General features: G+C 43.0%; 1 protein-coding gene across 1 annotated transcript in view; it reads right to left on the reverse strand.

The window, feature by feature from the left end:
* Positions 1–18,341, reverse strand: part of olfml2a (olfactomedin-like 2A) — a 31,192-nt gene extending 12,851 nt beyond the window's left edge. The window contains exons 1-2 of the mRNA XM_041862878.1: positions 18,032–18,341; positions 566–829 (exon numbers count right to left, since the gene is read on the reverse strand). Coding sequence (XP_041718812.1) covers positions 566–829; positions 18,032–18,100 — 333 coding nt within the window. The 5' untranslated portion in view covers positions 18,101–18,341. The remainder of the gene's footprint in view (positions 1–565; positions 830–18,031) is intronic.
* Between the last annotated feature and the right edge of the window lie 3,651 nt (positions 18,342–21,992).

Below are 21,992 nucleotides of genomic sequence, written 5' to 3' on the forward strand. Positions count from 1 at the left end.
TTGGATGTATCTTTTTTTTTAGACAGTGTGCGGGTCTCCATCTCTTCCAGTATTCTTATTTTGACTCCGATGCACCTGGAACAGACACTATTCAGCAGTAAGGACCTTAAAAAATGCATACTTTATAATTTAAGGTTAAACCCAGTCAGATCATACATCTGGTTCTCGTTGTTCTGTTCATATGGTGCATAGCGTGCCTCCTCTCCTCTCACTGCCAGTGAAAAATGAATGTGTGCTTCAGATATGTACATCCTCAGAGGTGCTGAGATGTTATTAACAGATGGATATCAGATAGACAATCCAGTGAGGTCATAGTGAACTGTCTGTGTAACAACCTGGGATACTTTGAAGCTTTCATTTGAAAATTATAGGGATATCCTGTTTCTGCTTCTCCCATGGTTACGTATACTGTATCTTTAGGACCAAACCACACACATGTAATCAGGGTCTCTGTCACTGTCTTTACACAGTCAATTACCAGATCTTACTACCAACATTTACAGTTAAAAGGTTATTGTGCCACCAAGTTACAGTTAGTGTCTGTTACTGCTGCACCTCCATTCACCTTGAGCAGCTCTGGGGCCTGTTTCTTCAGCTTCTCCATCTTCCACTCGTTCTCGCACGGGTTGAGGGAGGAGGGAGGGGCTGTGCAGGAACACTTGCAGTCCGATCCAGAGCTGACAGTCTCCACCGTGTAGAAGTCCTCCACGCGTGCTCTGCCGCTCCTCAGATGCTGGCACGCATCCTTGCTCAGTGGCCTCATGATGCACTTACATCGACAGTCTGAGCCCTCCGACGTCATCCGCACCGGCTCCGTCTCCCCAAAGATCTGACAAGAGAGATAGAGTTGAAGAGAAGGGGTGAAATGAACTGATTACACTGGTTTTAAATGGAGAGGTGTAGGAGTGGTTGACTAAAGTATTCCTGACATGCATGAACTGGACATGGTTCCTGTCCCTCAGCTACAGGAGGCAATCACAGTCTGGAATGATGTCACAACGTGGGGTTGAATGTGAGAGGGCCAGTCTGGAGGCTGAGCAGCTTTCACATTCAAACAGAGACATTCTGAGAAAGCAACTCTATATGACCCATAGTGATACAGTATATGGTCAGGATTTAACTTTATATCCATGAACATTATGATTCATAAATACAGTGGCTTGCGAAAGTATTCACCCCCCTTGGCATTTTTCCTATTTTGTTGCCTTACAACCTGGAATTAAAATTGATTTTTGGAGGGTTTGTATCATTTGATTTACACAACATGTAAATTTTTCTGTGTGAAACAAAAAAGAAATAAGACAAAAAAACAGAACATGCAGAAGCGTGCATAACTATTCACCCCCCTTTATAGAGCCACCTTTTGCAGCAATTTCAGCTACAAGTCTCTTGGGGTATGTCTCTATAAGCTTGGCACATCTAGCCTCTGGGGTTTTTACCCATTCTTCAAGGCAAAACTGCTCCAGCTCCTTCAAGTTGGATGGGTTCCCCTGGTGTACAGCAATCTTTAAGTCATACCACAGATTCTCAATTGGATTGAGGTCTGGGCTTTGACTAGGCCATTCCAAGACATTTCAATGTTTCCCCTTAAACCACTTGAGTGTTGCTTTAGCAGTATGCTTAGGGTCATTGACCGGCTGGAAGGTGAACCTCCGTCCCAGTCTCAAATCTCTGGAAGACTGAAACAGGTTTCCCTCAAGAATTTCCCTGTATTTAGCGCCATCCATCAAACCTTCAATTCTGACCAGTTTCCCAGTCCCTGCCAATGAAAAACATCCCCACAGCATGATGCTGCCACCACCATGCTTCACTGTGGGGATGGTGTTCTCGGGGTGATGAGAGGTGTTGGGTTTGCGCCAGACATAGCGCCAAAAAGCTCAATTTTAGTCTCATCTGACCAGAGTACCTTCTTCCATATGTTTGGGGAGTCTCCCACATGGCTTTTGGCGAACACCAAACGTGTTTGCTTATTTTTTTCTTTATGCAATGGCTTTTTTCTGGCCACTCTTCCGTAAAGCCCAGCTCTGTGTACGGCTTAAAGTGGTCCTATGGACAGATACTCCAATCTCCGCTGTGGAGCTTTGCAGCTCCTTCAGGGATATCTTTGGTCTCGTTGTTGCCTCTCTGATTAATGCCCTCCTTGCCTGGTCTGTGAGTTTTGGTGGGCGGCCCTCTCTTGGTAGGTTTGTTGTGGTGACATATTCTTTCCATTTTTTTATAATGGATTTAATGGTGCTCCGTGGGATGTTAAAAGTTTCTGATAATTTTTTATAACCCAACCCTGATCTGTACCTTGGTCTTCATGGTGCCTTGCTGAGTGGTGTTGCAGACTCTGGGGCCTTTCAGAACAGGTGTACAGTTGAAGTCGGAAGTTTACATACACTTAGGTTGTAGTCATTAAAACTCATTTTTCAACCCCTGCACAAATGTCTTGTTAACAAACTATAGTTTTGGCAAGTCGGTTAGGACATCTACTTTGTGCATGACACAATTTTTCCAACAATTGTTTACAGACAGATTATTTCACTTATAATTCACTGTCTCACAATTCCAGTGGGTCAGAAGTTTACATACACTAAGTTAACTGTGCCTTTAAACAGCTTGGAAAATTCCAGAAAATGATGTCATGACTTTAGAAGCTTCTAATAGGCTAATTGACATAATTTGAGTCAATTGGAGGTGTACAGTACCTGTGGATGTAAGGATACACGTTCTGTCTCCTAGAAATGAACGTACTTTGGTGCAAAAAGTGCAAATCAATCCCAGAACAACAGCAAAGGACCTTGTGAAGATGCTGGAGGAAACATGTACAAAAGTATCTATATCCACAGTAAAACGAGTCCTATATCGACATAACCTGAAAGGCCGCTCAGCAAGGAAGAAGTCACTGCTCCAAAACCGCCATAAAAAAGTCAGACTACTGTTTGCAACTGCACATGGGGACAAAGATCGTACTTTTTGGAGAAATGTCCTCTGGTCTGATGAAACCAAAATAGAACTGTTTGGCCATAATGACCATCGTTATGTTTGGAGGAAAAAGGGGGTACTTGCAAGCCGAAGAACACCATCCCAACCGTGAAGCACGGGGGTGGCAGCATCATGCTGTGGGGGTGCTTTGCTGCAGGAGGGACTGGTGCACTTCACAAAATAGATGGCATCATGAGGAAGGAAAATTATGTGGATATATTGAAGCAACATCTCAAGACATCAGTCAGGAAGTTAAAGCTTGGTCGCAAATGGGTCAAGCATACTTCCAAAGTTGTGGCAAAATGGCTTAAGGACAACAAAGTCAAGATATTGGAGTGGCCTTCACAAAGCCCTGACCTCAATCCTATAGAAAGTTTGTGGGCAGAACTGGAGGCCTACAAACCTGACTCAGTTACACCAGCTCTGTCAGGAGGAATGGGCCAAAATTCACCCAACTTATTGTAGGAAGCTTGTGGAAGGCTACCCAAAACGTTTGACCCAAGTTAAACAATTTAAAGGCAATGCTACCAAATACTAATTGAGTGTATGTAAACTTCTGACCCACTGGGAATGTGATGAAAGAAATAAAAGCTGAAATAAATAATTAGATCATGTGACAGATCATGTGACACTTAGATTGCACACAGGTGGACTTTATTTAACTAATTATGTGACTTCTGAAGGTAATTGGTTGCACCAGATCTTATTTAGGGGCTTCATAGCAAAAGGGGTGAATACATACAGTGGGGAGAACAAGTATTTGATACACTGCCGATTTTGCAGGTTTTCCTACTTACAAAGCATGCAGAGGTCTGTAATTTTTATCCTAGGTACACTTCAACTGTGAGAGACGGAATCCAGAAAAAAATCCAGAAAATCACATTGTATGATTTTTAAGTAATTAATTTGCATTTTATTTGCATGACATAAGTATTTGATACATCAGAAAAGCAGAACTTAATATTTGGTACAGAAACCTTCATTTGCAATTACAGAGATCATATGTTTCCTGTAGGTCTTGACCAGGTTTGCACACACTGCAGCAGGGATTTTGGCCCACTCCTCCATACAGACCTTCTCCAGATCCTTCAGGTTTCGGGGCTGTCGCTGGGCAATACGGACTTTCAGCTCCCTCCATCCATCCTCCCCTCAATACGGTGCAGTCGTCCTGTCCCCTTTGCAGAAAAGCATCCCAAAAGAATGATGTTTCCACCACCATGCTTCACGGTTGGGTGGTGTTCTTGGGGTTGTACTCATTCTTCTTCTTCCTCCAAACACGGCGAGTGGAGTTTAGACCAAAAAGCTCTATTTTTGTCTCATCAGACCACATGACCTTCTCCCATTCCTCCTCTGAATCATCCAGATGGTCATTGGCAAACTTCAGACGGGCCTGGACATGCGCTGGCTTGAGCAGGGGGACCTTGCGTGTGCTGCAGGATTTTAATCCATGACGGCGTAGTGTGTTACTAATGGTTTTCTTTGAGACTGTAGTCCCAGCTCTCTTCAGGTCATTGACCAGGTCCTGCCGTGTAGTTCTGGGCTGATCCCTCACCTTCCTCATGATCATTGATGCCCCACAAGGTGAGATCTTGCATGGAGCCCCAGACCGAGGGTGATTGACCGTCATCTTGATCTTCTTCCATTTTCTAATAACTGCGCCAACAGTTGTTGCATTCTCACCAAGCTGCTTGCCTATTGTCCTGTAGCCCATCCCAGCCTTGTGCAGGTCTACAATTTTATCCCTGATGTCCTTACACAGCTCTCTGGTCTTGGCCATTGTGGAGAGGTTGGAGTCTGTTTGATTGAGTGTGTGGACAGGTGTCTTTTATACAGGTAACGAGTTCAAACAGGTGCAGTTAATACAGGTAATGAGTGGAGAACAGGAGGGCTTCTTAAAGAAAAACTAACAGGTCTGTGAGAGACGGAATTCTTACTGGTTGGTAGGTGATCAAATACTTATGTCATGCAATAAAATGCAAATTAATTACTTAAAAATCATACAATGTGATTTTCTGGATTTTTGTTTTAGATTCCGTCTCTCACAGTTGAAGTGTACCTATGATAAAAATTACAGACCTCTACATGCTTTGTAAGTAGGAAAACCTGCAAAATCGGCAGTGTATCAAATACTTGTTCTCCCCACTGTATGCACGCACCACTTTTCCGTTATTTATTTTGTATAATCTTTTTAAACAAGTTATTTTTTAAATTTCACTTCACCAATTTGGACTATTTTGTGTATGTCCATTACATGAAATCCAAATAAAAATTACAGGTTGTAATGCAACAAAATAGGAAAAACGCCAAGTGGGATGAATAATTTTGCATGGCACTGTATATATGCTGAGCTTGGTTTTTCTTCTCACAGCAGTCTAAGGAGAGTTGTTCCAATGTTCTGAATGACTCCCTCCCTGGTGGACATACTATGAATAATAAATCAATTTTCTTAGGAGAGAAACAAAAGCAGGGAAATTAAAGTGATCCTGAGACATTTACCACATGCTTCCTCTCCTTTGAAGCACATGAAAGCAATTGAGACCAATGTAATGCAATTAATACTCTTATCACCAGCTGTGTTGGACACTAGCAGTCCCCACTCACTGACATTATTCTCATAATCACTCCAGATACAGTACATAACAAAAGCCAAACATTGCATAAACAATACATTTGTTATTATAGACAATCATCAAAGTGATGTGTTTATAGGTTTCATACTAGGCCCAGTCAGACATTTGATATACCATAGATTTATTGCATATCTTATTTAACGTTCTGTTGTTGTTGGTAAGAGGTCAATGAGTGCCAAACCTTCATTCCACAGAGAGCTTAAGGTGTCACACTAGTTCTCAAGTGTCTGTCTCTCTGCCTGTTGTCTGTCTCTCTGCCTGTTGTCTTGTTATCTCCCCATGCCTGGTCATCTCCCCATGCCTGGTCATCTCCCCATGTCTGGTCATCTCCCCATGTCTGGTCATCTCCCCATGTCTGGTCATCTCCCCATGTCTGGTTATCTCCCCATGTCTGGTTATCTCCCCTAGCGCCTCATGAATGCCACTGGAAGGAATAGCGGCCGTTTTGCGGGCTCCTGACCAATTGTGCTATTTTGTGTATTTTCTTGTGATGATCGTAATTAATTTTCTTACATAATGTTTCCGCCATCGTTTCCTATGGTCGAAAAGAGCTTCTGGACATCAGAACAGCTATCACTAACCTCGATTTGGACGAGGCGAAATACATATTGATTATCCCGGACAAGGCCCAAATCCCTGACACTTGAAGAAGGAGGAGATTGCGTTATAGAGGCCGGCATGCGGGACACCTGATGAGACTACATCGGAGAGTGGATAAACCGCCTGTACCCTCCGTTCTATTGGCGAACGTGCAATCACTAGAGAATAAACTGCATGAGCTCCGTTCGAGACAATCCTATCAACGTGATCTAAAGAACTGTAATATCCTATGTTTCTCAGAGTCGTGGTTGAACAAGGACATGGTAAATATAAATCTAGCTGGTTTTTCTATACATCAGCAGGACAGAATGGTGGTGTCAGGGAGGCTCAGGGGAGGGGGTGTGTGTCTCTTTGATAAAAACAGCTGGTGCGCAATCTCTAATATTAAGGAAGTCTCAAGGTTCTGCTCGCCTGAGTTAGAATACCTCATGATAAGCTGTAGACCATACTATTTACCAAGAGAGTTTTCGTCTATATTTTTCGTAGCTGTCTATTTACCACTAGCACTAAGACCACACTCAATGAGCTGTATAGTGTCATAAGTAAACAAGAAAATGCTATCCTAGTGGCCGGTATTTATTTATTTTAATTGTTTGTACTTTTTACCCTTTTTCTCCCCAATTTTGTGATATCCAATTAGTAGTTACAGTCTGGTCCCATCGCTGCATCTCCCGTACAGACTCGAGAGAGGAGAAGGTCGAGAGCCATGCGTCCTCCGAAACACGACCCTGCCAAGCCACACTGCTTCTTGACACACTGCTCGCTTAACCCGGAAGCCAACCGCACCAATGTGTCACCGGATGACGCTGGGCCAATTGTGCACCGACTCATCGGTCTCCCGGTCGTGGTGGCCGGTGACTTTAATGCAGGAAAACTGAAATCCGCCTTACCTCATTTCTACCAGCATGTCACCTGTGCAACTAGAGGCGAGAAAACTGTAGATCAACTTTACTTCACACACATAGACGCATACAAAGCTCTCCCTCGACCTCCATTTGGCAAATCTGACCATAACTCTATCCTCCTGATTCCTGCTTACAAGCAAAAACTTAAACAGGAAGTACCAGTGATGCGCTCAATACGGAAGTGGTCCGATGAAGAGTTACAGGACTGTTTTGCTAGCACAGACTGGAATATGTTCAAGGATTCATCCGATGGCATTGAGGAGTTTACCACATCAGTCACCATCGTCATTAATAAGTGCATCGATAACGTCGTCCCCACAGTGACCGTACGTACATACCCCAGCCAGAAGCCATGGATTACAGAAAACATCCGCACTTAGCTAAAGGCTAGAGCTGCCGACTTTCAAGGAGCGGGACACTAATCCGGACGCTTATAAGAAATCACGCTATGTCCTCCGAAGAAACCTTCAAACAGGCAAAGCGTCAATACAGGACCAAGACTGAATCCTACTACACTGGCTCTGACGCTTGTCGATGTGGCAGGGCTTGCAAACTATTAGGGATTACAAAGGGAAACCCAGCCGCGAGCCGTCCAGTGATGCAAGTCTACCAGACAAGCTAAATACCTTATATGCTCACCTCGAGGCTAGCAACACTGAATCATGCATGAGTGCACCAGCTGTTCACGATCTCCGTAGCCGATGTGAGTAAGACCTTAAACAGGTTAACATTCACAAGGCCGCAGGGCCAGACGGATAACCAGGATGCGTACTCAGAGCATGCACTGACCAGCTGGCAAGTGTCTTCACTGACATTTTCAACCTCTCCCTGACCCAGTCTGTAATACCTACATTATTCAAGCAGACCACCATAGTCACTGTGCCCAAGAATGCCAAAATAACCTGTGTAAATGATTAGCGCCCCGCAGCACTCACATCTGTAGCCATGAAAAGCTTTGAAAGGCTGGTCATGGCTCACATCAACACCATTATCCCAGACACCCTGGACCCACTCCAATTCGCATACTGCCCCAAAGAATCCACAGATGACGTAATCTCTATTGCACTCCACACTGCCCTTTCCCACCTGGACAAAAGCAACACCTACATGAGAATAGTGTGCATTGACTACAGCTCAGCATTCAACACCATAGTGCCTGCCAAGCTCATCACTAAGCTAAAGACATTGGGAGTAAACACTTCTCTCAGCAACTGGATCCTGGACTTCCTGACAGGCAGCTTCCAAGTGGTGAGGGTAGGCAACAACACATCCGCCACGCTGACCCACAACACGGGGGCCCCTCAGGGGTGCGTGCTTAGTCCCCTCCTGTAGTCCCTGTTCACCCACGACTGAATGGCCGCGCAGAACTCCAACACCATCATTAAGCTTGCCGACGACACGACGGTGGTAGGCCTGATCACTGACGACGATGAGACGTCTACAGGGAGGAGGTCAGGGACCTGGCAGTGTGGTGCCAGGACAACAACCTCTCCCTCAACGTCAGCAAGACAAAGGAGCTGATCGTGGACTACAGGAAATGGAAGGTCGAGAGTGCCCCCTTCCACAGTAATGGGGCTGTAGTGGTGCAGATAGACAGCTTCAAGTTCCTCGTTGTCCACATCACTAAGGAATTATCATGGTCCACACACTCCAACACAGTCGTGTTTGCCATCAACACCTCAATTAGACGGGGCATGGACTCTACAATGTGTCAAAAGCGTTCCACAGGGATGCTGGCCCATATTGACTCCAATGCTTCCCATAGTTGTGTCAAGTTGGCTGGATGTCTTTGGGTGGTGGACCATTCTTGACACACACAGGAAACTGTTGAGTGTGAAAAACCCAGCAGAGTTGCAGTTCTTGACACACTCAAACCGGTGCACCTGGCACCTACTACCATACCTCGTTCAAAGACACTTAAATCTTTTGTCTTGCCCATTCACCCTTTGAATGGCACACATACACAATCCGTGTCTCAATTGTCTCAAATCCTTCTTTAATCTGTCTCCTCCCCTTCATCTACACTGATTGCAGTGGACATAACAGGTGACATCAATAAGGGATCATAGCTTTCACCTGGATTCACCTGCTCATTCTATGTCATGGAAAGAGCAGGTGTTTTGGACAGCCAAGTTATCATTACTCATTGTGTATTTATTTCTCGCGTTATTATTTTTCTATTATTTAACTTTTTTTTCTCTCTGCATTGTTGTGAAGGGCCTATAAGTAAGCATTTCACTGTGACAAATAAACTTTGATTTGATTTGATGTAGAGGGCCAGGGGGTCGCTAAACTCTACTGATGCTAAGCTCGTCTTCCAGTACCTTCTGGGGCCCAGCTCCCTCTCAGACCCTCTGTCCAGGGTTAACCTGTCATCTTCCTCCAATGAGATTTAGGGATCTCTATAAACCCTGAGGCAGGCCCACATGTGGTACCACTTAGGGGAGAGTGGGGTAAGTTCAACCATTTTTTACATTCAACATCACTCCGTCAAGGGAAATATAGCATTATTTCTGACAAAGATATCTACATACAGTGCCGTGAAAAAAGTATTTGCCCCCTTTCTGATTTTCTCTACTTTTGCATATTTTTTTATAACTCATGTTATCAGATCTTCAACCAAAACCTAATATTAGATAAAGGGAACCTGCGTTTACAAATAACAAAACAATTTATACTTATTTAATTAACAAAGTTATGCAACACTCAATTCCCCTGTGTGAAAAAGTAATTGCCCCCTTGCACTCAATAACTGGTTGTGCCACCTTTAGCTGCAATGACTGCAACTAAATGCTTCCTGTAGTTGTTAATCAATCTCTCACTTGGCCCACACTTGCATGCAGAACTGCTTTAACTCAGCAACATTTGTGGGTTTTCAAGCATGAACTGCTCGTTTCAAGTCCTGCCACAACATCTCAATTGGGATTAGGTCTGGACTTCGACTTAGGCCATTCCAAAACTTCAAATATATTTCAGCATGGTGTGTATCCCTGACAATAATCGGAATTCATGAAAACATTACAGTTTTGAAAACATAGCTTGTCCAAATAAAGTGGTCTCTTGGCACAACTTACCCCGGGTATGGGGTAAATTGAGCCACTGTACAGGATCAAATAAGCCGCCTACAAATTTCTGTACTGAATGAAGTATTACCAATAGCTTTTTAAAACCATGTCTATCTTTATTTCCCCAAACACAATTCAACACAAGCGTAAACACTTTTTTGTATTTTAATAATTTTAAGCTAAACACACTTTGTACTTTTTAAAAAACACTTTTAACATAGGCAATGTCATGTTGTTGCCTCATATCCCAGGGATAATGCCTTGCATTAAGCCTGAGAAGAAAACACTTTAATTTGCTCAACTTCCCATTGGCGCAACCATTGGCTCAACTTACCCCAAGGAAAACATTTAGATTATATTAGCCCACACAGCTACAAGGATGCACTTTCATGCTAGGTTTAGGACCTCATATTGAAGCTTATAGAGAAACCCAAATGATGTATAGAACAGTCTTAAAAGTATCCACTTTGGTTAAGATACAAGCATCATGAAACATCTAACACAATAAATTCATTTGACTTGGTGAAAATCTGTATTTTGGACCTAACTTGCTTCCCACTTTTTCCATGTGCTTTCTTCCTTCACAGACTCCATGAAATGATGACCTCTTCCTAAATATTTGGTCAAATTATTAATTTAGTGTATGGTTTCCTAGAAAAAAGGGTGACTTATCGTACCCCTTTGGCTCAGCTTACCCCAATCTCCCTTACAGCAGCACAAGAATGCAGCATGAGATTCTTCATTAAATAATTATCTCTGTCTGTCTCTGTCCTATCTCTTTGAAATGAAATGTGTCTCTGTCTGTCCATCTGTCTGAGCCCTTACTCTGCCACATTGTATCAAGACAGGATAAACATCTCAACTGTGCACTCAATCAAGGTATTTCTGGGAGAATCGTCAGTCCTGTCCTTCACCAAATCCACACTGGGCACGTAAACTGTAGATCTGGGCAAATATATATGGAGAGAAAGTCTTCTTGCCAATGTGAGTAAAGAGTAAACCCAAGTTTAGAGCATCAACACAACTGTGCACAAATATCCAGTGACTGAGTGGTCTCTGGAGGTGAAGATGTTTATGGAGGCCAGACCCTGCAGGCTGGTGAGGGGGAGGGAGAGGAGTGGAGAGGAGGGAGGGGGTGGGTGGGCTCATTAGTTGAGGAATGCAGCCTGAGTGACAGGAGTGGGGGGCAGTACCCTCTATTACTGTAGACTTACACTCAGAGGGGTCTTTGATTATGGGGCAGGACCCCTGTGTGCATAGTGGCCGGCCATTCCTGACCCATGTCAAGTGAAAAAGGCAGTGGGTTGACAAATGCTACAACCACATGAAAACAGAGTGGATTAGCAGATTAAAGTTCCCTTGGAGGGGTTGTGCCCACAGCCCTGCTGCGCCTTATTGTTCCACCACAGAACCAGGCGAACCCAGCCTGCTCCTTAGCAACATCAGCTTAAGATGCTTTTAGTACCAACTAAGTATGGCAAACCTAGTGGAATTCTTGCCAGCTTGATCGGGTTTGGTTGCCTCCTCGTCACCTGTATTTGTGATAGTGTGCATTTGTGTATTGATAAACAGGGAAGAGTTAGAACACACCATTCATTTGCAGCCTCGTCCCTATCAACCATCTTTACTGTACACAGACTGGAGCAAGTTGGACGTCAGCTGTCCTAATTATAAAGAAAGCTAAATGATATTGGCTATGAGAACCGTTATTGTCCTCGCTCTGTTCATTTAGCATCCCATGCCAAGTGAACTTCCAGTATGAGAGCAGACAACAGACCTCAGAGCGTTCGTAATTAAGACTGTTAAGAGCTTAACGCATGCTTTGAGTTTGGAGCCGTAGGCTTTGACCTCTGAGAGCGGTCAAGTTTCAGGTCAAAAGAATAGGACCCAAACACAAACTTTGGTCTGCACAATAGGTGGAAGGGACCCAACTGCACAGTTTCACATTCACACACTCCACAGACCACAGTACATGATTAGATCACTCACTCACTGAAGGCAGCACCCACTCTTACAGTGACTAAGTGAAAAATCAATTGTGTCCACAACTGCTAAAAACAAGATTCATTGCACACAATGGCTGGCATATTCCAGGTGCTTGTTAGTATTATTTTTAAACACAGAAAACCAATGTTATTCTATGATGGCCTTAAGTGTTACTGAAACACTAACCTTGGTCCATATAAACAAGGATGTCCGTTTCAGACCGTAGGTTTTGTATAATTGTTCAGGCCATCTGCATGCTGTTACTAGGCCTATGGCATGTGGACTTAACAATGGCACTGTAGCTTTCACAAACGAGATAATTAATGTAGGATACTTTCCAGAAACGTTTATTAATATAAATAGATCAAGAACAGACCCTGTTCCAGGTGTTGTCCACTTCAAAGACAATCAACTCAGTAAGCTGTTTCTGAGGTAAACTGGTAGATAAAAACTACTTAGTATGACTATTACAGTGATGGGAATGAATCCACACAGTTTTCACGCTTGGAAAGGGTTTTTCTGATGAATAAATCAAAGCAATAATATTTCAGGGTAGAAAAATGTTAAAGAGAAAGCTCATCTCAGAATCATCATCTAATAAATTGGAATTCGATGGCCCTAATCCATAAATCTGGGTTTACACAACAGATACTGGAATATTGACTCAGCTTGACTTTAAGATAACTTTTGACCTATGAAGATACCTGAACTATTCATTTAAATTCCCTGATGTCTCACCTTGCTCTCCAGTCTAAACATTTCAGACAAATCTGGAGTCCAAATTCTTGTCCAGAAAGTCCACCTGATTCCTAATCTAATTAGTATTGCTTATGATAAACAGTCTTACTGCCACTGTAAATCTGAACCTGGACTGCAAAAGGAAACTTAAGCCTTCAGCCTGGAGATGAACCATGAGATTGCAGTCCCTAACCTGAACAGAAACGGGCATTAGCACTGGGACGTTAATTAGCTGGACACAAGCTTACTGAGCACTTGCTGCTTTTGGGGGTACACATCCACATTCCATCTAGGGCTTGCTGCGTGTACACAGGCAGCCCATTTCTGATCTTTTGCCACTAATTGGTCTTTTGACCAATCAGATCAGATCTTTTGCCAATAATTGGCTGTGTAAACGTCGCCATAATGTGTCCGACCGAGCACACTCAGAACCTTTTGGTTAACCTCAGTGGCTACTACTGATTGATCCTAATGAGAGAAGAGTGAGGTAGAGAGAAAGAGTGGTGGATAAAAAAGGCGATGTAAGAGAGAGAGAATCAGCTAATCTGTGTAACAGTTAAGATGATTTATCTGTAAACAGTTATCTCTTAATTATCAGCGCATGTCTGGAACCTCAGTCATGAATGGAATTAGCTGGTTGCCATTGCTTTCCTCCCCAGATGCTGTTGTTTTGGGAGCCAGATGTTTGAAAGGGCCCACTGGATAGATTGATGGAACGGATAGATTGATCTTAGGGAAAAACATAGATCAGTGTCTAGTATTCCACATGATTGTACAATTGTATCAAACCTTTACCTTGACTTTTTTTCCCACCATAAAACACAGTGAAGGACCATGGACGTGATAGATGCTGCTTGTGAGAAAATGCCAGCTGAAGGAGACCCACTGGGCACAGGCGTCAATTCAATGTCTATTCCTTGAAATGACATGGAAACAACATTGATTCAACAAGTGTGTGCCCAGTGGGGATATCCTTTCTCTCCTGTGTGGAACTAACAGGAAGACCCAGCTTGCTCCTCATTAGGCACAAACTCACATCATAGCAGTCAGGCACATAGGCTGCGTTTACACAGGCAGCCCAATTATGACCCCCCCCACACTAATTGGTCTTTTGACCAATCACATCAGATCTATTCACATCAGATCTTTTTCAGAGCTGATCTGATTGGTCAAAAGATCAGAATTGGGCTGCCTGTGTAAACACAGCCAAGGAGACATACAGTAATGCAGACTGTGAAAACAGGTGGAAGGCAGATGGTGTAGAGAATGGGTGAAACATACTTCCCTTTGGCCATGTGGGCCTCTGGCAGCCATGTTCTGTATGGAGCATCCTTAGATGAAGGGTTCAGACAAATAGGGCTTGTAATTACAATTTCAGCTCTCTTTGTGTTAGTTTTCTCCTACATTACATCGCTCAGAGGGAAAGGGAGATTGCTTTTTGTTTGCTGTTGTGGTCTGTGTCACTTTCTCCTTCATTTCCTGCTGTTCAGAATGAGAGCCCTCTCCCAGCTGCACTGAGGCCTGGGGCCCCCAGACAGACAGACTGACACATCGAGTCTCATGAACTCATTAAGTCCCAGTGACACACCAGGTCTCGTTAGTTAATTACTCTGACAGAGGGGCGTTCTGTGGTTCTCCTCCCTACGTCTCTGTGTCCGTCTCTCTCTCCGCCCTCTCAAGGACCTCTCGGCGATATTCCTGGGTTTGTTTACAACCAAAACAAGGGGCAGGTGCACACGCCTGTTCCCACACCATCACGCCCTCTGTGTCCTCCTCTGAGCTGGCTTTGTCTCACAATCATCTCAGTGCCTCCAGTGGGCCATGACACTGTAGGCTTGGCAGGACATGTCCAATGGGACGGGCAGGGGACAGAGGGCATCCAGGCAGCACATAAGACAGGCACATGAGATGTCTCACAGAGAACAGAGAGAACCATAGCCATGCTAAAATCAATCACAAGTTTGTTAGTGATCCTATACTGTGCTTTTGTATTTGTATATATTTGTATTTATTAAGGATCCCCATTAGCTGCTGCCAAGGCAGCAGATACTCTTCCTGGGGTCCAGCAACATTAAGGCAGTTATATACAATAAAAACTATTACATGACATTACATTTTATAACACTTTTCACAACATATTAAGTGTGTGCCCTCAGGCCACTACTCTACTACCACATATCTACAATACAAAATCCATGTGTATGTGTGTCTGTGCCTGTGTGTGTGTCTTTTCACAGTCCCCGCTGTTCCATAAGGTGTATTTTTATATTTAAAAAAATATCAGATTCTACTGCTTGCATCAGTTATCTGATGTGGAATAGAGTTCCATGTAGCCATGGCTCTATGTAGTACTGTGCGCCTCCCATAGTCTGTTCTTGACTTGGGGAACGTGAAGAAACCTTTGGTGGCATGTCTTGTGGGGTATGCTGTGTGCTAGTAGTTTAAACAGACTCCTCTGTGCATTCAGCATGCCAACACTTCTTACAAAAACAAGTAGTGATGAAGTCAATCTCTCCACTTTGAGCCATGAGAGATTGACATGCATATTAGTGGTGGGCAGCTCTCATCCATTTTTTAAATCCTTTGACAGAAGGCCTTGGCTATTGTACAGCCCACTTGAATCCTGAGTTATAAGTTGTCTAAGTTGTTGCCCTCAATACATTTGATGATCATTGTAATAATAAGGGATTATCATTGTTATGAGCAATTTTACACTCCACTGTTCTTGAGAGGACACAAATACCATGATGCGAACGCATGACACCTGTGCTCATTGTTCTAAATGTAGCACACGTCCTCTCATGCACAAAGAATAAAATCTGCTAGACAACCTTCATGTGGTTGTGTGCGTCTTGTCTTGTGCCCATGTTTTTTTCTACAGCAGGGGGAAGTAGTCATTCACTCAGAACCATGTGGGGAGCAGGGATTAGACTCTCCTCAGGGGAATGCAGTTCTATGAGAGAGGGGTTACTGAAGTCAGCATCTGTGCAAACAAGGCAGGGCAGATATAACTGTTACCCCACTGGCTGCCATCTCTTCCCACATTTCATCTGGCATCAGGCCGTACTTAAAAAAAAAAAGTGTTTTATTTATTTCACCTTTATTTAACCAGGTAAGCCAGTTGAGAACAAGTTCTCATTTACAACTGCGACCTGGCCAAGATAAAGCAAAGCAGTGCGATAAAAACAACAACACAGTTACATATGGGGTAAACAAAACATAAAGTCAAAAATACAACAGAAAATATATATACAGTGTGTGCGAATGTAGTAAGTTATGGAGGTAAGGCAATAAATAGGCCATAGTGCAAAATAGTTAAAATTTCGTATTAACACTGGAATGATAGATGTGCAAAAGATGATTGCAAATAGAGATACTGGGGTGCAAATTAGCAAAATAAATAACAATATGGGGATGAGGTAGTTGGGTGGGCTAATTTCAGAATGGCTGTGTACAGGTGCAGTGATCGGTAAGCTGCTCTGACAACTGACGCTTAAAGTTAGTGAGGGAGATAAGAGTCTCCAGCTTCAGAGATTTTTGCAGTTCGTTCCAGTCATTGGCAGCAGAGAACTGGAAGGAATGGCGGCCAAAGGAGGTGTTGGCTTTGGGGATGACCAGTGAGATATACCTGCTGGAACGCATACTATGGGTGGGTGTTGCTATGGTGACCAGTGAGTTAAGATAAGACTGGGATTTGCCAAGCAGTGATTTATAGATGACCTGGAGCCAGTTTTATGAGGGCATGTTTGGCAGCATGAGTGAAGGAGGCTTTGTTGCGAAATAGGAAGCCGATTCTAGATCTAACTTTTGATTGGAGAAGCTTAATGTGAATCTGGAAGGAGAGTTTACAGTCTAACCAGACACCTAGGTATTTGTAGTTGTCCACATACTCTAGGTCAGACCCGCCGAGAGTAGTGATTCTAGTCGGGTGGGCGGGTGCAAGCAGCGTTCGGTTGAAGAGCATGCATTTAGTTTTACTAGTGTTTAAGAGCAGTTGGAGGCTACGGAAGGAGTGTTGTATGGCGTTGAAGCTTGTTTGGAGGTTTGTTAACAGTGTCCAATGAAGGGCCAGATGTATACAAAACGGTGTCGTCCGCATAGAGCTGGATCCGAGCGTCACCAGCAGCAAGAGCGACATCATTGATATACACAGAGAATAAAGTCGGCCCGAGAATTGAACCCTGTAGCACCCCCATAGAGGTCGCCAGGTAGCCTAGTGGTCAGACTCGCAGGGGTATTCAACTCTTTCCCTACGAGGTCAGGAGCCTGCTGGTTTTCTGTTCTATCTGATAATTTACTGCACTCACCTGGTGTTCCAGGTCTAAATCAGTCCCTGTTTAGAAGGGAACAATGAAAAAATGCAGTGGAACTGGCTTCTAGGTCCAGAGTCGAATTTGAGGGGGTTAGAGCATTGGGCCAGTAACCGAAAGGTTGCTAGTTTGAATCCCTGAGCCAACTAGGTGAAAAATATGTCGCTCTGCCCTTGAGCAAGAAACTTAACCTTAATTGCTCCAGGGTTGCCTCAATAATGGCTGATCCCTGGCTGTTACCCCAGTCTCCGAGACAACCTTGGGGAGTTGGATACTTAATGGGGAAACCTAATGTAATGGTTACTTAGTCTGATGTGTAATAAGGTGATTCAAAGCCTATACTTATAAGCCAAGAAGGCTGATGTCATGTTCAGTAAGGCCATCTATTCGGACTGGGCATTCTAATTTGGAAATCAAATGGACTATTGGAATAGCATAATATGTACTGTTTGTTATGCAAACTGCTCCCCACTTTCAACAACCTCGTGTCACAAGAGCATCGATCGCGTCTTCGCGCACGTGAACGAATTAACAAGGCTATTTTGCGCAAATTGTGCAATCATTTTGTTGAAATACGTTGACTTTAAAGTGGGATAATATGTTTTTTTAAGAGTGCATAAAACATTGATGTTCAGATATTAAGATAACAATAATACATGTAGTGTAGAAGAGCTGCAGGACAGGGATGAAACATTCGTATTAACATTTTATCACAAGGAATCAGATCCATTAAACATGGGGGAGTTCCTTACTTACTTGTGCCATTGCAGCATTATACAGGTGTTATTAGTCTATAACCAAGTCATACCAAACTCATGCCCATAACTTACCTTACTCTGCGCAGTGACATCTTTACACACCACCAGTAGGCAAGCTAATAAATTCGTAAATCTCCACATTTTTCTCCTAGGTGCTTGATAACAGATAAATAATCCCTCAGCACAACTGTTGATGTCGAATGACAAGAAGATCGGTTACAGTATTACTAAATCCATAAAGTAGGACATCCGCACGAGATATTAGGGCTCCATTGCCACAGACCCACGTCGAATATGTTGTTGCTGTAATATGCGCAACAATCCGTTTTCAAAGCTGATAAGGCGCTGTCCACACACTAGTCCTCAACTCTGCACATCAGCGGTAAATCATCATCCACCAATCTTATCTTCTCCACACATGGGAGGGGCAATTTGCACACACACTTGACATGAACTTGAACATTATATTTATTGTCGAATCTTATCTTTAGAGTCATTTCAGACGTATTTCATGACAGTTTAATAGTTTTCTAATATTCAATAACACTTTTTTCAACCTTTATTGCGACAAATCTGACAATTAGCATTTACGTATGGCGCACAGGGATATGAATTACACGTAAAAGCTGCACTTTTTCTATACCATTTTAGCATTCAATTTCATAAGTTAGTGGCACATATCAAATGTATGCTCAAGTTTCAGACTTGTCACACTGCTGCTAGCAACTTGCCCTACTGCTGCCAGACGGCACTATAGCGCCATCTGGCGGCAGTAGGGCTAGCTCGCAACAAGATCAGGTGAGACAGGACACAGATGCAGTGGAATGTAAAAGAGTAGCAGCACCATCTCCTGGCTATCTGTAAAACATACAGTCACTGTATTCTTTGAGGTCTTCTTGTACAAGAGGGTTCGACTCAATAAAACCCCCATTGCATAAATTACGCAGTAGAAGGTTAGATCTTGTCTCTGTGATCAAATAAAATCACAGCATGGTTTGGGGTAAAAAAGGTTACTATAAACCTTCTAGTCCTACATAGACTCCCTAGTAGAGGTCTTCACGGGTCCACCCGAACCCGAATACCTGAGAGCCGACATTGGGACCAGAGAGGGTCCGGGTCCAAAATTCTAACTTGTGCCTCGGGTCCAGGTCGGGTTCTGTTTGAATGTCAATGTCTCGGGTCTATCTAACTACAGCTGATAGACCTGAGTGGACCCGAATGGACCCGACCATGGCTCTGCATAGCCTATAGGATATTCATTTTACGCTAATTAAGGTAAATTTATTGACTTATAGAAGGCCTAGCCAACATATAAATACCTATTCTTAACCAGAAGAGCAACTTGACTGATAAACATATTTTTTTTGTCAGTCTGGTCCAATCGGACCTGTTAGGTTACGGGTCGGGTCTAGGTCCAGTTGTTCTCGGGTCCATTCAGGTTCGGGTCGGGTCTAGGTCCGACTGTCCTCGGTTCCAGTCGGGTTTGGGTCTGATTGTTCTCAGGTCTGTTCGGGTGCGGGTCCCCATAAAAAAAAACTCTGGGGGGCCTCCCGAGTAGGCGCAGCGATCTAAGGCACTGCATCGCAGTGCTAGAGGCGTCACTACAGACCCGGGTTAGATCCCTGGCTGTATCACAACCGGCGGTGATCGGGAGTCCCATAGGGCGGCGCACAATTGGCCCAGCGTCGTCCAGGTTAGGGGATGGTTTGGACGGGGGGGGCTTTACGCACTAGCAACTTCTTGTGGCGGGCCAGGCGCCTGCAGGCTGACCTCGGTCATCAGTTGAACGGTGTTTCCTCCGACACATTGGTGCGGCTGGCTTCCGGGTTAAGCGGGCGGGTGTTAAGAAGCACGGTTTTGCGGGTCATGTTTCGGATGACTCGACCTTCGCCTCCCGAGCCTGTTGGGGAGTTGCAGCAATGAGACAAGATTGAAATTGGGAAGAAAAAAATACAAAAAAATGAAAAAAACAACTCCGGGTCCAATCGGGTCTGGGTCTGATCGTCTTCAGGTCCGTTCCGATCCGTGTCCAAAAAGTTGGAGAAGACCTCTACTCCCTAGGTAGCTTATACATATCTACAGTGCCTTCAGAAAGTATTCAATATTTTGTTGTGATACAGAATGAATTTAAAATTACATTTAGATTTTGTGTCACTAATCTACACACAATATCCCATAATGTCAAAGTGTAATTTTGTTTTTAGACATTTTTACAAATTAATTAAAAATGAAAAGCTGAAAAGTTGTGAGTCAATAAGTATTGAACCCCTTTGTTATGGCAAGCCTAAATAAGTTCAGGAATACACATTTGCTTAACAAATCACATAATAAGTTGCATGTACTCACTCTATGTGCAATACTTGTGGTTAACATGATTTTTGAATGACTGCCCCATCTCTGTACCCCACACATACAGTACAATTATCTGTAAGGTCCCTCAGTCAGGTAGTGAACTTCAAGCACATATTCAAGCACAAAGACCAAGGAGGTTTTCCAATGCCTTGCAAATACTGGCACCGATTGTTAGATAGATAAAAATGATTGATTAGGCTTTGGATGGTGTATCAATACACCCAGTCACTGCAAATATACAGGTGTCCTTCCTAACTCAGTTGCTGGAGAGGAAGGAAACTGCTAATTGATTTCACCATGAGGCCAATTGTAATTTTAAAACAGTTACAGAGTTTAATGGCTGTGATAGCAGAAAACTTAGGATGGATCAACAACATTGTAGTTATTCCACAATACTAACCTAAATAACAGAGTGAAAAGAAGAAAGCCTGTACAGAATACAAACATTCCAAAATATGCATCCTGTTTGCAACAAGGCACTAAAGTAATACTGCAAAGAATGTGGCAAAGAAATTAACTTTTTCTCCTGAATACAAAGCATTATGTTTGGGGCAAATCCAACACATCCCATCACTGAGTACCACTCTTCATATTTTCAAGCATGGTGATGGCTGCATCATGTTATGGTTATGCTTGTCATCAGCAAGGACTAGGGATTTTTTTATTTTATTAAAAGAAATTGAATAGGGCTATGCAACGGCAAAATCCTAGAGAGAAACCTGGTTCAGTCTGCTTTCCAAAAGACACTGGAAGACAAATTCACCTTTCAGCAGGACAATAACCTAAAACACTATCTACACTGGAGTTGCTTAACAAGACAACATTGAATGGGGCCTAGTTACAGTTTTGACTTAAATTGGTTTGAAAATCTATGGCAAGACTTGAAAATGGCTGTCTGAAAATGATCAACAACCAACTTGACAGTGGATTGAAGAATTCTTTAAAAGAATGACTGGCAAATATTGTACAATCCAGGTGTGCAAAGCTCCTAGAGACTTACCCAAAAAGACTCACAGCTGTAATTGCTGCCAAATGTGTTTCTAACATGTATTGATTCAGGGGGTTGAATACTTATCTAATCAAGATATAGGCTCTATTAGTGTTTTATTTTTCATAAATGTGTGAAAAATGTTAGAATTTTTCTTCAATTTTGACATTACAGAGTATTTCATGTAGATCGTTGACACAAATGTATTAAATCAATTTTAATCCCACTTTGTAAACGCAACAAAATGTGGAAAAAGTCAATAGGGTTGAATACTTTCGAAAGGCACTGACTGTATACAGTAGACAGTTTTAAGTTTCCATTAGTAAGGATTAGAGTTCGATGACAATGCACAAACCATTTACAGTGCCTTGCAAAAGTATTCATCCCCCTTGGCATTTTTCCTATTTTGTTGCATTACAACCTGTAATTTAAATTGATTTTTATTTGGATTTCATGTAATGGACATACACAAAATAGTCCAAATTGGTGAAGTGAAATGAAAAAAAAACTTGTTTCAAAAAATTCGAAACAATAAACAACGGAAAAGTGGTGCGTGCATATGTATTCACCCCCTTTGCTATGAAGCCCCTAAATAAGATCTGGTGCAACCAATTACCTTCAGAAGTCACATAATTAGTTAAATAAAGTCCACCTGTGTGCAATCTAAGTGTCACATGATCTGTCACATGATCT

This window comes from Coregonus clupeaformis, chromosome 18 (assembly GCF_020615455.1).
Source record: "Coregonus clupeaformis isolate EN_2021a chromosome 18, ASM2061545v1, whole genome shotgun sequence".
In the NCBI taxonomy this organism is placed as follows: domain Eukaryota; kingdom Metazoa; phylum Chordata; class Actinopteri; order Salmoniformes; family Salmonidae; genus Coregonus; species Coregonus clupeaformis.